Raw genomic sequence first — 20,942 nt, forward strand, 5'->3', positions numbered from 1 at the left:
AGAGACAGTGTGAGCAGGGAAGGGTCAGAGAGAGAGGGAGATACAGAACTGAAGCAGCCTCCAAGCTCTGAGCTAGCTGTCAGCACAGAGCCCAACGCAGGGCTCGAACCCACGAACCGTGAGATCATGACCTGAGCCAAAGTCAGACGCTTAACCAACTGAGCCACCCAGGCGCCCCTCTAAAGATCTTTTCAAGCCCTGCTCACAGAGCACAAAAATGTTCCCCAAAGTTTCTCCAGTCAGGTGCTAGAATGGAGACAAAAATCATCACAAAGTCAAATGGAGCTTAAAAGAAAAACTGTAATCCACTTACTGACTGTCTGAGCCTGGCACAGTATTAGGCACTTTACATATTGTCTTGATCTTCCAGGCACTTATCTCCAGGCACTGAAATTCATTCTACTCTACAACTGCACAATTTCCTCACTTGGAAATAGGGATAATATCATCTGTTTCACAGGCTTATCTTAGAATTGATGAGTGAATATAATAAAGTGTCCAGGTAATGAATGACACATGGTAGGTACCCAATAATGGCAGCTACAATCTTAATGGAAATTTGACATCCAGACTGGAAACTTGTGACACCTCCAAATCAGAAGAAATTTATGTGACTGAAAGAGGGATCCAGAAGTGGTGGCAGCAGCAGAACTGAAGCTCATCAGAGCTGGCGCTGGGGGCAGGATGACTTGGCCTGCCACTCTCTGGCATATGTGCCCAGAGCCTATTCAACTCCAGTGTTCCAAGCTGTTTAACCACATTCAGTTCACTGTGGGCACCTCAATATCGAAATGCCTGCCAAAATCCAAGTATTTAAAAAAAGCACTCTAAGTGATCAAGTGAATAAAGAGACTTTTCTTAAAAGAAAAGATCATTTATCGAGATTCAATAAACCACAGTAGTATGGTTCTTGCAATTGCTTACACATTTGCTGCCATGTTGGTACATCAGCTTAAGTTAAAAACTAGGACAGAGCTCAAGATGGGCACATCTGGCCAGATGAGGACCCTGGATTCTGCGGGACTGGCCACACATCTAAACCAAATGTTATCAAAAGGACAGCAATAACTAAATTTACATTTCTTTGTTAATAAATAAGCATATGCATAAAAGCAAAGTCTAATTTCTTTCAAACTATTATGATCTTCTTACTACTTCCTACTCCATCAACCCACCACAAAACTAAATGGGTGGCAGGGGGTGGGGAATAATAATTAATAACTTGCTTAATGTTTATTTATTTTGAGAGAGAAACAACACAAGTGGAGGAGAGGAAGAGAGATAAGGAAGAGATAAGAAGAGAGGGAATCCCAAGCAGGCTCCATGCTCTCAATGCAGAGCCCCACACAGGGCTCAGTCTCACGAACCATGAGATTATGATCTGAACCAAAATCAAGAGCTGGATGCCACCCAGGTGCCCCTGAACAGCCTTTTTAAATAATCTTATAGAGATGTCTCTTTTGGATAGCTCAGATAAATGCTCAGTCTTTTAGATTTCCTTCCCCCCTCCCGCTTTTCTTCCACATGGTACCCGACTGCCTGAAGGATAGAATCCTCAAACTATCCCAAGGCACAGAAGAGGAGAGGTGGCCCTCATATCTACACAAAGTTGCTGGGGTCTTCCCTGGATTCAGATCTAGAGTATCTTGATTGAGGACTCCCAGAGTAGAGACCAGTAAGTAATAACTGGTCCTGTGTGGGAGTGTTCTTTCTAGTGGCAGTTGTAGTGGTGGTGCTGACTGCGGAACAGTGGTGGGCATGTGCCAGTTCCCATCTTTATACAATGGTCCTCTGATCTTGAAATTCCTGTCCACCTATACTTCCTCCGACCTCTATAGGTCCCTTGACCAGAATACACATACACTGCTAGGTCTATGACACACTTCATGAAGGCCCTGAGGAACCACAAGCACTGCCTCAGACTCCACCTGCTTCTGCCACTGCCTCCGTGCCATCACTCTAGCACATGCTCAAAGGGCCAGCTGCAGAACCTGCAGACCCCAAGAACCAAACCACCCCGGGGAATGGCATAGATCAAAGTAACAATGAGAACTGAACAGGAGGCGACACTTCCTTCATACCACTAAAGAAACACATTATATAATAACGAGCTGGATCATGTTTGTCTTTTAGACTAAACCGTGGAGCCCTGAGGACTGGACCCTACTACACTTTTTCATCTTTCTACCCCAGATTCCTGGAGCATAACAGACCCTTCATTTTTTTGTTGTTGTTGTTTTGTTTTGCTTTTCCTTTAAAACTTTTTAATAGAAGAAATAAGGTGATTTGCCTCATCAACTAGGATAAAGACCAGACAGGCAGTGCACAAAGCCATTAACTATCTGACTATATCATATCTTCTTCCTTCTGACATTTCAACTATTACATAGCTACACTACTATTGCCTCAAACAATTGACAGGGCTCCACAATTACTCCTTTTCTGAATCATATAAATCTCCAAATTATAAGTGTGCTTGCAGCTCTAACTATAATTACACATGTATTAAGCTCCTCAAGACCAGGTACCATTTTGGGGCACCTGAGTGGCTCAGTGGATTAAGCATGTGACTCTTGATTTCAGCTCAGGTCCTGATCTCATGGTCATGGGATCAAGCCCCATATGGGGCTCTGCACTGAACATGGAGTCTGCTTAAGATTCTCTCTCTCTCTCTCTCTCTCTGCCCCTCCCCCACTCACACTCTTTTTCTCAATCTCTTTCTCTCAGAAATAAATAATCAAATAAATAAATTGAGATATCCCCCCCAGAAAAAGACCAAATGCATAAAACACTAAATTTTGCATAAAATTTCTATGCCTTCTCTGAAAACCATTTTTGGACCATAAATTCAAATTCTTTGTACAAAACAAATGTCAGGTTATGCTATTATGATGCAAAGTACTCAATAATAGGAAAGACTACTATACAATTAAAATTAATTATTTTAAAGGAAATTACTCTACAATTGTAAAATGAAGATCATGAGATTTAGAATATAACCTCAGGTCCAGAAGATGAAGATGATATTAATGAAGCAGGAGATGATGATGACAAATATGGCAGAAGCAACAGAGGAAGAAGAGACAGCAGACCAAAAACAAAACAAAACAAAAGGAGAGAAGAAAATAATTCTGTAAAGAGGAAGTGAATGCTATTTAGAAAAAAAATGAATACTATTTACAGATACTATTTACAAATAAAAACAAAGTTCACAGCATTCTGTTTGAGTCCCTGTGTTTTTTGGGAAATGAGTGTTTATGGCTCAACCATTGTTAGCAAGAATTTATTTATTTATTTATTTATTTATTTATTTTTAATATTTTTATTTATTTCTGGGAGAGAGAGAGAGAGAGAGAGACAGCGTGAGCAGGGGAGGGTCAGAGAGAGAGGGAGTCACAGACTCTGAAACAGGCTCCAGGCTCTGAGCTGGCAGTCAGCACAGAGCCCGACGCGGGGCCCGAACCCACGAACCGCGAGATCATGACCTAGGCGAAAGTCGGACACTTAACCGACTAAGCCACCCAGGCGCCCCAAGAATTTATTGATCACTTACTATGTGCAAGGCATTGTACTAGACCGTGAAAGTAAGATGAAACATAAGACCATATCAAAGAACTTATCTAACCAAAAAGACAGGACCAATCAGTCTGGGTAAATCACCACGCCATGTTAAGTTTCAGTCCCTGACTCCCAACACTCATCACACACCCAAAAAAATCAATTCCAGCATGGCTATAGGTCAAAATCTAAAAGGTATACAGTATTGCTTATAGAAGAAAACAGAGAATATCTTTTTTTTTTTTTTTAACAGAGAATATCTTTTATGACACTGGGATAGGTAACAAATTTCAGCCAACACAGAGAAAGTAGTAGTTGAAAAGGAAAAACTGTTAACACTGCACTAATTAAAATTAAGAACTGTTCTTTAAAAGACATCAAAATAATATGTGAAAAGGCAAGTCACAGAGTAAAAGAAGATTTTGCAATACATATAACCAATAAAATTCCAGTATTCCAACAAACATTTTAAAACCCATATGAATAAGGGAGAAAAAAGACACATGGACTCTCTAATTTTAAAAACTCACAAAAACCCAAGGGTACATCAACAGATAAATGGATTAACAAAATGTAGCATATGTAAACACTGAAATATTATTTGGCCATAAAAAGGAATGAAGTGTTATCATACATGCTATCACACAGATGAACCCTGAAAATGTTATGCTAAGTGAAATAAGTCAGTCACAAAGGGACAAATACTATATGATTCCACCTACATGAGGTACATAGAATAGGCAAACTCACAGAAATATAAATAGATTAGGGGCGCCTGGGTGGCTTAGTCGGTTGAGCGTCTGACTTTCGCTTAGGTCATGATCTCGCGGTTCGTGGGTTCGGGCCCCGCGTCGGGCTCTGTGCTGACTGCCAGCTCAGAGCCTGGAGCCTGTTTCAGAGTCTGTGTCTCCCTCTCTCTCTGACCCTCCCCTGCTCATGCTGTCTCTCTCTCTCCTAGAAATAAATAAAAATATTAAAAAAAAAAAAAAGAAATATAAATAGTTTAGATGTCACTAGTGGGTGGGGAAATTGGAAAACAAGGAGTCAGTGTTATTCAATGTTTATGAAGTTTCTGTTTGAAATGATGAAAAAGTTTTGGAAATAGTGATAATAGTTGCACAAAATTGTGAATGTGACTAATGCCACCGATTTGTACACTTGAAAATAGTTAAAATAGCCAATTTTATGTTGTGTTTTACCACAATTCTTAAAAATTAATGACATGATACCAAAACCACTGAATTGTAAAATAATGTAATACACAAAAAAACACTAGATTGTACACTTTAAATGGATAAAGCATATAGTATGTGAAGTATATCTCAATAGAGCTGTTATTTAAAAAAAATTGGCAAGGGGACCTGGGTGGCTCAGTCAGTTAAGTAGCCAACTCTTGATTTCAGCTCACAGTTCGTGGGATCAAGCCCCACATCGGGCTCTTCGCTGAGGATGGAGCCTGGGACTCTCTCTCTTGCTCTCTCTTAGACCCCTCCCCCACTCATATGTACACTCTTTCTCCCAAAATAAATAAACAAACATTTAAAACACTGGCAAGACCTGAGCAATTTACAAAGGAAGATACTTAAATGGTAAAGAAAAGGGGAAATGGTGAGCAACCTCATTAGTAATCAGGGAAGTACAGAACACTTACAAACACACACATACAATGAGATACCATTATTCCTCCATCATAATGGCTAAAGTTAAATAGATAATAGCTTGTGTTCACAAGCATGTAGAGGAAACAAAACTTAAACGCTGCTAGCAGGCGTAAACATCAACACAACCACTTTGGGAAAATGGCAGTACCTACTAATGCTGAATATACACAATTTGTTTCCTAGGTGTATACCTACCAGAAATGCACTCTGATTTGCATCAAAACAGATCACATATATAAGAATGCTCAAAGCAGCATTATTCATTATAGGCCCAAGCTGGAAAGAACCTAAATGTCTATCAGCAGTAGGATGGATGTCAATATCATGGTATATGCATACAATGAAGTGCTCTATGGTAATGAAGGTAAAGAAACTACAGCTATACCTAATGTGGATAAAGTGCATAAATAATGTTGAATTTTAAAAGCCAGAAACAAAAGAGTGCAGAATGAATATGGATGGTTCTATTTATATGAATTTCAAAAATAGGCAAACTAATTTCCAGTGTTAGAAGTCACAGAGTGCTACCTTTGGGGAGCAGGGGATGATAAGGTGACTGAGAGGGACACTGGGGGTGTACAGGGTACAGGCAATGCTGTCTTCAGTTGCACAAGTACATTCATTAAATAGTAATCTCATGATTTTTTACACTACTTTTGTGTATATTACACGTTTTTTACATTTATTTATTTTTGACAAAGGACAAAGACAGAGCATGAGTGGGGGAGGGGCAGAGAGAGAGAGGGAGACACAGAATCCAAAGCAGCTCCAGGCTCTGAGCTAGCTGTAAGCACAGAGCCCAACGCGGGCTCCAACTCATGAATTGTGAGATCATGACCTGAGCCAACGTCGCATGCTTAACCGACTGAGCCACCCAGATGCCCTGTGTATATTACACAGTTTAAAAAAAACATAATCTCTGTCACCTCTGCCTTTTCTAATAAATATAGCAACTCTGAAATACATCAAAATCAAAGGAAAAGCTGACTCTATAATAAGTCAGTGGAATGAACAAAGTATGAATTACAGAAAGGCAGTAGGAACATGGTAGGAAATAGTGAGAAACTACTGTAAACTTAGTTCATGTAAAGGGAAAGCGTGAGAAACCATCAACTTTTCAAAACTGGAGCACAAATGAAATGCAAATTCATTCCACAACATAAAAGAATGTCTTCTCTTTCCATTCTTTCGAAAAATGCCTATGCGCTAGTAAAAAAAGAAAGAAAGAAAGAAAGAAAGAAACCTAAAATTTACATGCATATCTCAATTTCACGTACAGAATTTCAACTTTTCAAAGGTTCAACATTCATCCATCCACTCAACAAATGGAGCACCTGCCACGTATACGGCACAAAGCGCTCATTCTTGGGAGCTCACCAGTCAGTGCAGAGACCAAGGCACAGCAGTCCGGACGTGCTGCCGGAGGAGTAGCACCAACTGCGCTGGCTGAGGGGACTCAGCGAGGAAACCACCTCGTACAGAGGGTCGAGTCAGAATGGAAGACAGTCCATCTCAGGGGAAAAGGCTTGAACTGGGCCTGGAAGGGCAGCACTATGGATATCAAGAGGAGGTGGTAAGGCATTTCAGATCAGCCAGCAGAGGATGGGAAACGTGAGTGGCAAAGCTGATGAGGCAGCCAGACCAGAGTGCTAAGAGAGGTGAGTGGAGGAGACATATTGGGTGGGGAGGGGCGGAAAGCTACACAGGCCACCGGTGATACTCTGAAAACCTCAGAATTTCTCCCGTGAGGTTTTTGAGTTTGTGTTGTTTTTGTTGTTGAGGGAAGAGAGGAATATAGTGAAAGCAGTGTTTGACAGAAAAGCAACCGGGAAGAGAGTAAAGGTGGATCAAAGCGAAGAAAGGTGAAGTAAACATCAGCTGGAAAGCTGCTGGAATAATGTCAACCTAAAATGAGAAGTGTAAAAATAACTGGAGATGGAGAGGAAAGAAAGGATAGTGAACTTAAGAATACTAAGAATAAATACTTTCAAGATTCGGTAGTTTTCAGATACAGAAAAATAAACTATTTCTGCATAGAAAGAGGCCATGGGATCACGCACTCATACAGCGAGATGCTGCCACCGTCCACACCATCTCCCAAGTCGGCATGACCACGGAAGCTTGTGCCGGACCCAGAATCAGTCTGCCTGAGATCTAAATACATATATGCCATTGATGCAAACTGCCATATACAGAATTAGATAAACACATATGTGCGCTCACCTAATTAGCTAGTGTATACAAAGCAGAAGGGCAAGGACAGGTTTTGTGAAGGCTAATCATTATGTGGAACAGCTGAAGCTGTCCCCTGCCACACTTGGGATCACTGCAAGGGAGTAGGGGGAAAGGGCTCCGCTGTCCTTTACTCTATGTATTCAAAGAGAAAGCTGGCATGCCAACTTCCACTATCTCAAGAGAATCTGAGCTGAGAATTCAGAGGAAGTGCTCAAGACTGCAAATTATTTTTGTGTTTGTGGTCTTCATCATCACCAGTTTATAGAATATTTGTTAGACACTGAAGGAGTAAGCAGATTTGATTTATTTTAATGCAGGCAGATGGCTTGGTCGTGGAAATTGTGAAGAGATTACTGAGCGGCTTCCTCAGATCAAGGACATTATGGAATTAAAGGCTCTAAGAGACCTTGCTGGTCCAGGTCCGCGTGACTCACAACCTTAAATGTTCTTATCAACGAGAAAGACAATTCAACCCCTTTAACTCGAAATAATGACAGGGGGGCAGGGCAGGCACCAATTAGTTTGTCCAAAGAAGTACAAATCTTAAAATGGAAACCAGAAACATAGACTGATCAAAGGGCAACTAAAATGTGTCTTGCTCTGAGGACGCTGAAATCACAAACAAGGAAGAATTAAAAGTTGCAATTTCAGAAAACATAGTCATGAAAATGAACCATGTTTAAGTTTCTACAACTAAAGTAGTTGGAATGTCTAACTCAAGAACCTTCTCTACTAGCAGGCTTTGGTTCCAGGAAAAATTTAATGATCTGAAAACAAACTATACTTATCAAGGAAACTTAGTAGGCAGTGGGGCACCTGGGTGGCTTAGTTGGTTAAGTGGCCACTCTTGATTCTGGCTCAAGTCATGATCTCACAGTTCGTGAGTTTGAGCCCCACATTGTGTTTTGGATCCTGTCTCCCTTTCCCTGCCCCTCCCCTGCTAGTGCTCTCCTCTCTCTCTCTCTCTATCTCACTGTCTCTTTCTCTCTCTCTCTCAAAAATAAATAAACGTTAAAAAAATTTTAAAGATAACTTAGTAGGCATGAGTTCATGAATCTCAAGATTATTTTGAAATTTCTGCCAATGTGACTAACTCTGTCCTGGGCTCTGGAGACCACCTGGTTTTGTATACAAATGTCCTTTCAGAAATGCAAAGAGAACAGCCGAGAAACATCATCAATGACATATAACCTAGAGTCAGAATCCAGACATGTGCTAACCACACCCCTCTGAAGCTTTCCATTTAAGTATCACTATCCTCCCTGACTAAAACTCCTTGGTTTTTGTTTTTTAAAAACTCACAGGCTTTTCACTTTTCATCAACAATAGCACTACAAAAGTGTCTGTATTTGTCATGTAACCCCACACATATAAAATTTAGACACCTGTGCCCAGCTTAGACAAAGAAAAGTCATTATGAGAGAAAACCAGAGAAAAGTCACAGAAATCAAGCCAAAGGACCAGAATACAGTGATTGTGGTAAAAAGACTTCTGCCATACGTATAGTCTGCTTACCACTGACCGTCTCTTGACACACACAAGATTTGCCTATGGTAGAAAGGATTTAGGAGAACAGTTATGTACAGAGCCCGAACCAAAGTAAAAAGAAAATCAATTTGCAAATAAAATTTAAAAATAATATTCTGTATATTTGAAGCCACTTTTTATCATCTTTCCACAACAGATGAGGATGTTTGGGGGATTTTTGGAAGATTTTTTTAAGTTTACTTATTTTTGAGAAAGAGAGCGCTAGCAGGGGAGGGGCAGAGAGAGAGGGAAGGAGAAAGAGACACAGAATCCAAAGCAGACTCCAGGCTCTGAGCTGTCAGCACAGAGCCCGATGTGGAGCCTGAATTCCTGAACTTAGAGATCATGACCTGAAGTCAGACACCTAACTGACTGAGCCACCAGGCGCCCCCAGATGAGGATGGTTTTAATTAAAGAAAAGTCTCATTACATTTATGGGGGGAAAGGAGCGGAAAGTCAATTAGCTATTTTAGGGCAAGTCTTATAAATATGTTAAAATTAGCCATATATTCTCTCCAACTTATCTTATTGCCAATATTCTTAAGAGTTGGATGCCAAGTCAAAGAATAATGAGATTACAGAGCTGGAAAAGAACAAGATACTACCTCACCCAACTCCTTTATTTTGTAGACAGAAGCAGTCCTGGGAGAACTGAATTGTAGGATGCCCCCAGGTCACACCTCTCACTGGTACTCCCTGGATAGAACTCATACTTCTGACTCAAGTTAGAGCTAATCAATCCTCAATCCTTACAACAAAAATTGCCACTAACCAAGCATTTTTCCTCTTTAAAAAAAAAAAAGTTTATTTATTTATTTTGAGAGAGTGAGTACATGAGTGAGGGAGGGACAGAGACAGAAGGAGAAGAGAGAATCTCATGACCGGAGCCAAAATCAAGAATGGGACACTTAACCAACTGAGCCACCCAGGCGTCCCCAAGCATTTTTTAATGCCAAGCTCTACGCTTAGACCTTTGAGGGATGTGTCATTTATTTAATTTAGTACTTCTTAATGAAGGCCATCTCCACTGTACAAGATAATCAAACTCAAGCTCAGAACATTAAAACATTCCCAAAGTCATAGCGCAAATAAAATGATAAGTCAGGAATTCAAACCCAATATGTCTGACTAACCTAAAGCCCACATATTACTATTACCTCCCCCCAGAATCTGAATGGTTACATCCAAACAATTCTACTTTCCGCAAGACAGACTGAAGAAATGCCTATACAAACTTATAGGTTATACATACAAAGATGTTCACTACAATATCATTAGTATCAAAAAATCAGAAACAACGTAAATGTTCAACAATGGGGAAATAGTTAAATAAACTATGGCATATAAATGCTATGATATATAAAGAGTCATTAAAAAGAATGAGGAGGGGCGCCTGGTGGCTCCGTCAGTTAAGCGTCCAACTTCGGCTCAAATCATGATTTCACAGTTTGTGGGTTTGAGCCCCACGTCGGGCTCTGTGCGGACAGCTAGCTCAGAGCCTGGAGCTTGCTTCGGATTCTGTGTCTCCCTCTCTCTCTGACCCTCCCCTGCTCACGCTGTCTCTCTCTCAGAAATCAATAAAAAACATTAAAAATTTTTTAAATAAATAAATAAAAAGAATGAGGTAGATCCATGTAACAGATGTGGGAGAATACCCATATTAAATTGTTATGTTTTATAAGTAAGTTGTAAAACAACATTTATTACATTATTTTTTTAAAAATACGAGAAACGAGTGAATTGGGTTTAGTTTAAATAAGCTGAATTACAAATTTTAAAAATTATGTAGAAAACACAAAAATAACTTAATATATACAACTATCTGAGATATTAAATAGAAGATATGAAATATAGAAATATCCAGAAATACAATATAGGAAAACAGATATGAAATGCAGCAAGATGTGAGTAGGCAGACTGAAAAGATATAATATATATCTTTATATATATAATATAGGTAGATATAATATCTCACAGAAAAAATTGATAAAAACAAGCTTAGCAAGATAAATTACAGTTAATCTATTGAACAAAAAAAAGGAAGGCTTTTTGACATCCATATACAAAAAGTAAATCACTCTCAAAAAAGAAAAATTAAATCTAGACTGATCTCAGACTTCACAGCAATAGTCAATGCCAGAAAATATGAAGTAATTTCTAACAAATTGTCGGAAAGACATTTTGACTCAATAACATATGTATACAAATTCTTCTTCAATTTGGATAGAAACAGGCAAACACTGAAAACACAAACTAATTCAGAGAACAACAGTAAGCACTAAAACAATGCTAAATGATAGAAATCTATCTAGATTTATCAAGACATAAATCACAACCATCAAATGTTAAAACGGACATATCTGGGTGGTGTGGTTTAGAATGATATGTTGGAATATTTTCTCCTGCCTTATACTGTTTGAGCTAACTTAAAATGAACATGGATCTTTTTAATTAAAAACTTGAGGTTGTACTTTTCATGTACAAATAGTATGATTCCATTTAAGTAAATTAAAACAGTCAGAATTAATGTATACTTAACAGCAACAAATCAGCATTTGACGGGATCTGAAAGTGGGAGAGCTAACTGCAAAGGCCCACGAGGGAACTTCTCAGTGATGTAAAGTTCTGCACTTGATTCTGCTTACACAGGTGCATAAATTTGTGAAAACTACATAACATTATACTGAAAACAGGAGAATGTTACTGTATTAATTTATACTTCAATAAAACTGCCTTAAAAGGCAATATGAGTAACTCATGAAAAATCCAGTGGCAAAGAGGTTGGTCAGTCATATAAACACACACACACACGCACACACACATACACGCGTGCACACACACACACAATCTACCTAGGGGCTATGATTACTTTCCTACCAAATGCAATCAAACAATGATTTCTTAACAATGAACTCTCAACCTAGATTTTAGGCAGAGGGTAAACAAGATCTCAAAAAACTGTAAATGACTGGTCCACTGTGTGATCCACAAAGATCCTCATAAAAGAAAAAAAGTACATGGACGTGCAGATTTCATTTGTCATTAGAAAAAGGTCTGGAAGAATGCACAACAAAACCAGAGAATTTGGTGGGTGGAGGTAGAGTATGAGTCAATTCTTAAACACTTCTGTATTGTTTGAATTTTTACGCCTCGGATGTTACTTCTGTAATTAAAAATATATATAAAATACAAAAACAATTTTAGTTTATTATTTATTTTTAAATAATATATGCATACTCCATTTAATGCCATCCTACATAGTATGCAATTGTTGGCTATTTGCCTAAAAAACAATGTTCAAAAAAAAAAAAGAATCTAACATTCCATTACAGTACACCAGAATTTCAAGAACAGTCCATGCATCAAGGGGGTCTCCAGGATCCTGCCGGAAAATCTGTGAGGTAAAACCCATTTTCATAATAATGGTAAACTGTTCTTTGCCTTTTGTCTGTGTTGACATCTGCTCTGACAGCACAGACACAGTAGTGAGTGGAACACTGGTACCTTACCAACTCAAGGTACTGGCACTAAACCGTACTCAGTCATTGTAGTGAGTCTTCACGATCATGTACTCACAGTGAACAAAGAAAATCCAGTTTCACTGAAGAATGTCTTCGGATAAGCAGTAACAGTAATTTTATTAAATCCTGACCTTTTACAATTTCCTGTGTGACAAAATGGGCAGTAGGAAACATATATCACTTAATGCTGCAGACCAAAGCAAAAGGGCTGTCCCAAGGAAAATCACTGGTGCAACTCTGAGAGCAAAGCTGAATGACCTAGTCGCTGTTTTCATGGATCAGCATTTTTATTCAAAAGAACAATTCACAGAATGCAATTATCCAGACTTAGGTATGTGGCATTTTCTCAAAACTGAACAAAATATGGCTCTCACTTCAAGGAAAATAACTGACAGGTGTTCTTTTCCAATGATAAAATTTGGGGGAAATTCTACAATTTTGGAAAACATACATCTGCCACTGTAGCTTAACAGCTTCCCAATTCTTAAACAGTGTTTGATTAGATTACTGGTGATATTAACAAATGTGATATGTATATATTAAGTAATTTAATAACTGTCAATATTTGTAAAATCTTTACCAAGGACGCAATATTTTCCAAATTATCAAAGTATAATGTACCAAAAAGTCATGCAATAATAAAAGATCCAGTCAAAGTGCAAGATAAACCAATGGATCTTAAAAAACAGAGCAAGAAATGTTTATTGATATGGTTTCAATTCTGCAGAGTAACAAATCTTTAAAAAACTACTACTTATTGAGTTTTGGTAAATGTCAAGAAATATTTGAAATTATTTGAAAATGCTATCAAAATACCCCTTCCTCTTCCGACTACATATCTGTGTAAGGCCAGACAGTCTTCATATATTTTAACCAAACCAACATATCATAAAAATTGAATGCAGAAGGAAACTGGGAAATCCAGCTGTTTTCTAATGAGTCAGACATTAAACAGATTTCCAAAAATGGGGAACAATACCACTCTTTCTTGATAATATTTCTTGGTTTGGGCAAAAATTTTTACTTGCCACGAAAATATTTTATGTCAATATACAATGGATTTATTATTGCTTTTAAATTGATTAATAAATATTCCTAAATGTTCTTACTTTTCATTTCTAATATGGTAAATATCAACAGATATAATCCACATAAACAAAAGCTCTTTGTGGTCCTCAATAATCTTTAAGACCCCAATAATCTCAACGGCAAAAGGTTGAGAGTCTTTGCAGTACAGGGTTAACACTTTTTTCACATTTTCTGCACACCGTTTTAAGTCCTGGCTAACAAATGCTAGCATGGCAGTTGGTATTTACACATGAGCAATATGCATAAGTGAAATGTACTACAAGCTTTCTTAACCAATGAAAGCCTAAAATGCTAGCCGGACTGAATGTGTTCTTGTGCAACAAGTAATGTTTACTACACTTGAGCCTCTCTTTTTGCCATGGGTTCTGTGCTCTGGCGAATGATCCTGACCTATGGAGCTGACAGAAGTTGTACAACAGGTAGTGATGGGCCTGGTCCAAGGAAACAACAATGAAGTGCTATAAAAGATGTGGATGTTACTTAAGGCATCTTTGAGTACATGATCAAGGATGTCACTATGATTAGAAGAAGATGTATGATGTTTGTGGAGACACAAACATCAGCAGACTGAGAGGATGGTCCACAGGGGATGAGTCCTGGCTGGAAGAAACTATGGGTGGAAAAGGAAAAGGGAAAGGAATGGAAGGAGGACAATGGGCAGTCTCCCTTGGCTGCAGGTTATGATGCCTCCACACGGGGCTCACCTAGTTAACGCTCCCATTTCTAAAAGAACATCTCCAGTACTTTGTACACACGACGTGGGGAGGGGGGAGTTTAGCTCAGACTACACAGGTGTAATTTTTTTAATTATCTCTGTTCTTGGGAGACTAGTTTTAACATACAGGCCCTCAGGACAAAGAATACCAGGCATGGAAATGGAAAACTTGAAGGTTCTAAACGACTGCCCAAAAGTCTAAGGTCATTCTTTATTATTACATGGAGCAAGATCTTCAGATAATCTTTAGGGGAATATATTTCAAATATCAACAGCTTCAATGTTTTGTGATTAAAAATAAGCTAAAATCAATTCTGAAAGATTTGTATTACCTTTTTCAACTAGCTTTCAAGTCATAGAATCTAAAAAGTCTATGAAAACAGATCTGTATCACCTCTGCCCCGAAAAATATATACTAAGGTTTAAAGATGAACTAAAGCTGACACAGTCACACCAAATCCTTAATAAATGCTTAACAAAAATTCTTTTTCTTTAAAAGAGGGAGAAAAAACATTTTTGGGGGGTACTCCAAGCACACAGAATCCCCAATTATACGAGTAACCACTCAGTCATTCTCAAGTATCTATTGAGCACTACCATGTGCCAGGTATGGTACTATCTTTTAGGGAAAATATAAATTTAAATGTAAATACACACACACTCTGAATTATTATTATAAAACTAACTTCATAAACAAGGAGAAAATATTGGCATGAAACAATGTCCACCTTCTCACATACCCTTACCACTGCCCAGCTTCTAAAGTGATTTCTGCTTGGCTCCAGGATTGATATATCATTGGAAGGACCATGAATGGCTAGATGCAAAAGAATAATACAAGAACCTGATGGTAACAGAATATAACATTCTCCAAAATGTCAGGGGAACATGAGGAGGAAAGGGAACAGAAAAGGACCAACATTGATAAGAATACAGGAGTGAGAGAAAAGATATTTTAACATGAGCAACTGCTCTCAACAGGGAGAGACTTTGTACAAAGGTGGGTAAAGGGACTCTCTAAATTAGAACATTATCTTCAACTTCAGAAAAAATTTAAACATCTTTCCAGTTTTTCAAAAATACCGGATTAGTCTTTTGAGACTGACCTACAAGTGGCCCCAAGATACTAGAGTTACATTTACAGTGTCACATTGTGTTATTACACAGTTATGGCTCGGTGAAAAACCAGCATTGAATTTCTGAACCTATTCTACTTTAACCATCATTTCCAACCTTAAATCTCAATCCACGATCATTCATACCACTGACATTAACCTAATTCTCTGAAGATTCTTCCAAAGAATTCTACGTGGTACAAGAATTTCCTGAACTCAGTGCTTCTAGCATCTCAACTTCTTTACTGGCAATGATTATCTAAAATAAAAGTGTGCATCTAATACTGTCACTTTGTTACCTCTTTCAAGATCAAAATGCTAAATGAAGAAAAACCAGTAAATAGACTTCTATGAATTTTTTTTGAACACTTCTGTTTCACACTGGCAAACTTGTATTTATTTAATCCTATTCTATAAAAAGAATAATTTTAGTGACATTTGTTAAAATATGATCTTCCTAGAATACATAAGTGAAACAGAGGCACACCATATAGGACCTATGTAGTATCCAATAATGGTATCAGATCAATGGCTGAGTCTATCATTTGTGAAATTAGGAAACAGATTTTATTCCTGTGATTGATTTCATGCGGATTTTTTAAGTTTATTTTATTTTGAGAGAGAGAGAACAAGCATGCGTGCACGTGCACAAGCAGGGGAGGGGCAGGGAGAGAGGGAGAGAAAGAATCCCAAGCAGTCTCCACACTCTCAGCACAGAGCCCGACATGGGGCTCAAACTCACAAACCATGAGATCATGACCTGAGCTGACATCAAGAGTCAGACACTGAACCGGCTGAGCCACCCAGGCACCTCATGACTTCATGTTTTTTTTAATCATCACAAATGTAAACTATTCTTTCTTATGTGGTAGGAAACCAGGTACGAAGGGAATCAATTACTCAAACTTTAATAGAAAGGGAAAAAATCCTTCCACAGTTTAGTAAGATCAGCTTAACTAATGAGCAACTAATTAACTTTCCACTTTTAAGACCAAATTCAGCTCAAATCATATGGCGTTTTGAATACCACCCAAGAACTGACACCCCCTCTGAAACCAGTTATTCTCAATTATGATCAAAGGGGGATTTCAGAGCCTCCAGATGGTATGAGAGCTGCCCTCAAAATCCAAGGGTGAGATATCTGAGTGCCAGACAGTCCTTAGCAAACAAAGGAGGGGGGAACTTGCAGTAACTGGACTCCAGAAACCCAGTAATCCTACCTCCGATTGCCTAAAACATTGTTAGTGTGATAACTATAAATTTAGGATCCCTATTCTACACAAACTAACACAGATGAGAATTTCTGTGCGAGTGCCACAATTTCCCCACCTCAGCTAGCATTTCCAGTCCCTTGTTCTGTATAACTCACTGCAACTAAGAATCTTGTGTGCCGGCACATCACCTTGTTTGGCACTAAATCACATGGCTTAACTATGAAGATCCAAACGAGACTTTTCATTATAAATGCTTCCACGATCAAAGTGTGAAAACACATTTGAAAATGTGCCACATACTGTTACTGGGGGAAATAGTCTTTCCCCCACTGCATCATTATCTTGAGTCTGACAACAGTTCTAAGCAGAACATTTTAGAAGGACTTGGTGATTCAGTGTTTAAGTTGCTTCCTGAGAAGTTCATATGGAATATACAGCGTATTAAGCTTAATTTCTCTAAAGTTTTCATCCAGTGACTATCACCTTTCATGTAGGTCAAACTGCAGATTTTTTACTAAAAAGTGAATCCTTCTGGGATGCCTGGGTGGCTCAGTCAGTTAAGCGTCCGACTTTGACCCAGGTCATGATCTCAAGGTTCCTGAGATCTAGCCTCACATGGGGCTCTGTGCTGATAGCTCAGAGCCCGGAGACTGCTTCAGATTCTGTGTCTCCCTTTCTCTCTGCCTCTCCCTTGCTTGCACTCGGTGTCTCTCTGTCTGTCTGTCTCTCTCTCTCTCTCTCTCAAAAATAAATAAACATTAAAAAAAAAAATTTAAGTGAATCCTTCCAAAGCAGCTACCCAATGAAAGATAGAGCTAAGAAATCGAAGTTCACAATAAAATTTTCAGAATGCTGATATTTAGCATAATATATATAATTCTTTTCATTTTCATTTCATTTCACATGATCTTTTATTTCTTTTTAAAGATTTTCTCAGATTCTGCAAAGTTATTTGCTATTTCAAGGAATCACAAGTAGTACAAAAAATACTTCAGATTAATCTAACCTATTGGGAGAACTATACAGAAGTCAACTTTTCTATTCAAATTCCCTCTGAACACTCCACAGAAATTCAAACAAAGATAAAAACAAATTTCTTCACATCCATTTTCTTTCAACAATTTAAGAGACTCTATTTCTACCTTTAGTGCATCATGCCTTTGTGGTAGCCAATGCTAGAATGGTTATCTGTTTAGCATCCAGAAGCAACTTTGCTCATTCTAAGTCCCAGGGATGGACCCTAATCCATTAAAAAAAAGAAAACACCTCTGCCTCTGACTTTCAAGAGCTTAAGGGCAGTCAGGATATGGTATTCTCCTGGAGACTGTTATGCTAGGCACAAGTTGGCACACAATAGCTGTTCACCCTCTTCCCCTATCCATCTTAAAGAAACTGAATGACAGTGGCCTTTCCACGGCCTAATGAATAAATCCCAAATTCAGTATTCAAGGCTCTCTACTATCCTTTTACTATCTTTTGAGCCCTTTCTCCTTGGCACACATCTCCTGCTCTAGCAGCTAGACAGCTGGCCTTTCAAGAATATGCTCCTGAACTTTACGCTTCATATCCTTCATCCAGGCTGTTCCTTTGCCCTAGGAAAGAAGACCCAACCACTCTCATGTCAGCCAATTCAAATTCTACTCAAAGTCCAGATCAAAAGTAAACTTTTCTATGAAGTCTTCTTTGATATCACCATTAATAAATGGCACTCATCATATTTTCCTTGTACCATTAAACCATTTGTCCATGCCTGTTGCAAAACTGCAAACTCCTTAAGGGCCGCAGAGAAACTCTTGTACTTTGTCTTCCACCATCTCACCCCATCAAACACCCAAATTCGGAGCGGTAGCTCCACAAATATTTGTTGTACAAATGAACACAACTGTTCATTTCTGAGGGTGAAAAGTGCCTGTACAGAATAAATTATCATGAAGGCTCAACTGTCCTTGGGAGTCTTTAAACATTCTAGGATAGCTTGGGAATAGTTCTGAAGAAAAGAAAACAAATCAGATGACCTTGTAAGGCTGTTTCTGCAAATTACATCAACTCTTTAAAAGTGCTGAATAAGAACTCAAAAACAAATTCTACACAAATGATATTTACAAAACAAGAAACTATCATTTATTGTAGTAGATGAAGGTTAATAAGAGATTATTTTTACCAAAATTTCAGCTCCTCTTATAGTAATATTCATAATATTTTCAGTTATGTCCAAAAGATTGTATAAAAAGCTCATTTACGCTAATTATTTCACACTTGAAAGAAGCAGGACAGAGAAAAATGTCGGCCCCTTGAAGCCTGTAACCAGACAAAATTAATTTGGAAGCACATACTGACATCATTTAACTACTATCTACACATAGTGACCAAAAATATATATGCTGAACTCCAGGAAAGTTATCTGTAATTTTGACGATTTCCTTCATTGGCATCTATGGAAAAAGTATACAAAATTTTGTATTCCTTTCTCCCTACTAAATAAATTTGAACAATTTAAGTCGACTAAAATGAGTTCCTTCAAGATCCATGTGTACATTATCAGTTCAAATAAGGCCACAAAACTACGGGAAACATACTGATATCTCCAGAAAGAAACAAGATTAACCGCAATTCCATAAATCATTGAAACTGCTCTTTAAAGAAAACCTTTCAGAATAAATCTCAATACATCTCTTCAATTAAATGGGACAGAAAACTTCATTCCAAGGCAATGAACTCACAAAAGAAAAGGGCAAAGATGAAAATCAGAGCTTAAATATGATATCTATTCATAGAAAATAAAATGTAAAGAAAGATTAGAGCGTAGAAAAATTAAATGTAAATAGTTTTTTAAAAGAACATTAAGATAACTAAACACACGTTTAGTCTTTCTGTTCTAACATTGTTATATTCTATGTATTTCTGAAAGCCAATTTAAATGCTTTCGGGGAGAAGCTGGAGTACAAAAAAATTACTGTTTTCGAACATAGCGTAGCACACTGTAGAGTTATTTTTAAAGCAAAGATCACATTTTCAGTCAAACCTGCGTATGCTTGTTAAAGGTTACGGTAAAGCTGCAATTTAAAGTTTTCTTAATTATTTTAAAGGCATCTCTAGTTTTCCCGGGGACGCCGCGGGGTAACGGAAATACAGTTTCACTGGATCTAGCAAGTGAGGGAGCGGTTATCTAAAAAGAGCCCGGCGGGGTCAGAGGCAAGTCCAGGATCAGCGGGAACCGAGCAGCCGCGCGCAGTCACCGCTCGGACCTGGGACACCTGAACCGCGCGCGAGGGGGGACGGGGGTCGCGCGAGGGGGGACGGGGGTCGCGCGAGGGGGGACGGGGGTCGCGCGAGGGGGGACGGGGGTCGCCTGCAGCACAGCAGCCCTGCGGGCGGGCGCGTGAGCCCAGGCCGATAGCAACAAATACGGTCCCTGGGAAAGTTGGGCTCCCAGGACCTGGCACCAGTTCTCCCCGGGCCCGCCGGCAGCGGAGGGCTCGGACTACTCACCGTGCAGGGAAAGAAGAAGGAGAGGCGCCAGAGGAGAGCCGGGAGGAGTCATCCCGGGGCCGCGGGGAGCGCTCCCGCCACCCGCCCCGGCTCCTCGTCGCGCTCTTGGGGCAGCCGGGTCCGCCCGGCGGAGCCGGGACCGGGAGACGCTCAGACCAGGCAAGTGTAACTCTGCCCTTCCGCTCTGCGGACGCTGAGCTGCGATCCGGCGCGTCCCGGCCTCGCCCGCCTCGCCCCGCTGCGCCGCCGCTACCTTGCGCCGCCCTAGGACCCGCAGGCACTGCCGCGCAGCCGGGGGAGCCACTCCCCCCAACTCTCGCCTGGCTAGTCCCGCAACAGCCCCGCTCCGGCTCTGCTGCGCGCCGCCCACTCGGCCCGCTCGGTCTCCCAGGCAACCGCGGCTCCAGCGCGACGCCTGGCGGCCCCCCCGCGGAGCGAGCGCGGCGCGCAGCTGGCGCTGCGCGGGCCACCTGTGCGCGGGGCCGCCCGCTCCCCCGCACGCTGGGGCGAGTGCTGCTGGGGACCCACCGGAGGACGCCCTCCTGGCACTCAGTCAAGGCCCACCCCTACCCTGAGTCGTTCTCCAGGCAGTGGGTGTCAGTCTTGATCCCCAGAGTCCTCTAGGAAGGCCTTCCCACAACCTTCATCCAGCAAGATTTCTTTTCTGTCGTCGTTTTCAGACGATTTCTGTCCATTTCCTCTCTTCCGTAACCTACATAATCTAAAAGAACCTGATCCCGGCAAAAATACGAATTGATGAAGTTAATTCTATTCCATGGCTTTTTTTTTTTTCTTTTTTTTTCCTGACCTACCCTTTT

General features: G+C 39.8%; 1 protein-coding gene across 2 annotated transcripts in view; it reads right to left on the minus strand.

The window, feature by feature from the left end:
• Window positions 1-20,356, minus strand: part of IGSF11 (immunoglobulin superfamily member 11) — a 133,479-nt gene extending 113,123 nt beyond the window's left edge. For both annotated transcript variants that reach the window (XM_039221164.1, XM_039221162.1), the window contains exon 1: window positions 20,125-20,356. In XM_039221164.1, coding sequence (XP_039077095.1) covers window positions 20,125-20,176 — 52 coding nt within the window. In that variant the 5' untranslated portion in view covers window positions 20,177-20,356. The remainder of the gene's footprint in view (window positions 1-20,124) is intronic.
• Between the last annotated feature and the right edge of the window lie 586 nt (window positions 20,357-20,942).

This window comes from Hyaena hyaena, unplaced genomic scaffold (genome assembly GCF_003009895.1).
Source record: "Hyaena hyaena isolate Hyena2069 unplaced genomic scaffold, ASM300989v1 scaffold_961, whole genome shotgun sequence".
NCBI classification, from domain to species: domain Eukaryota; kingdom Metazoa; phylum Chordata; class Mammalia; order Carnivora; family Hyaenidae; genus Hyaena; species Hyaena hyaena.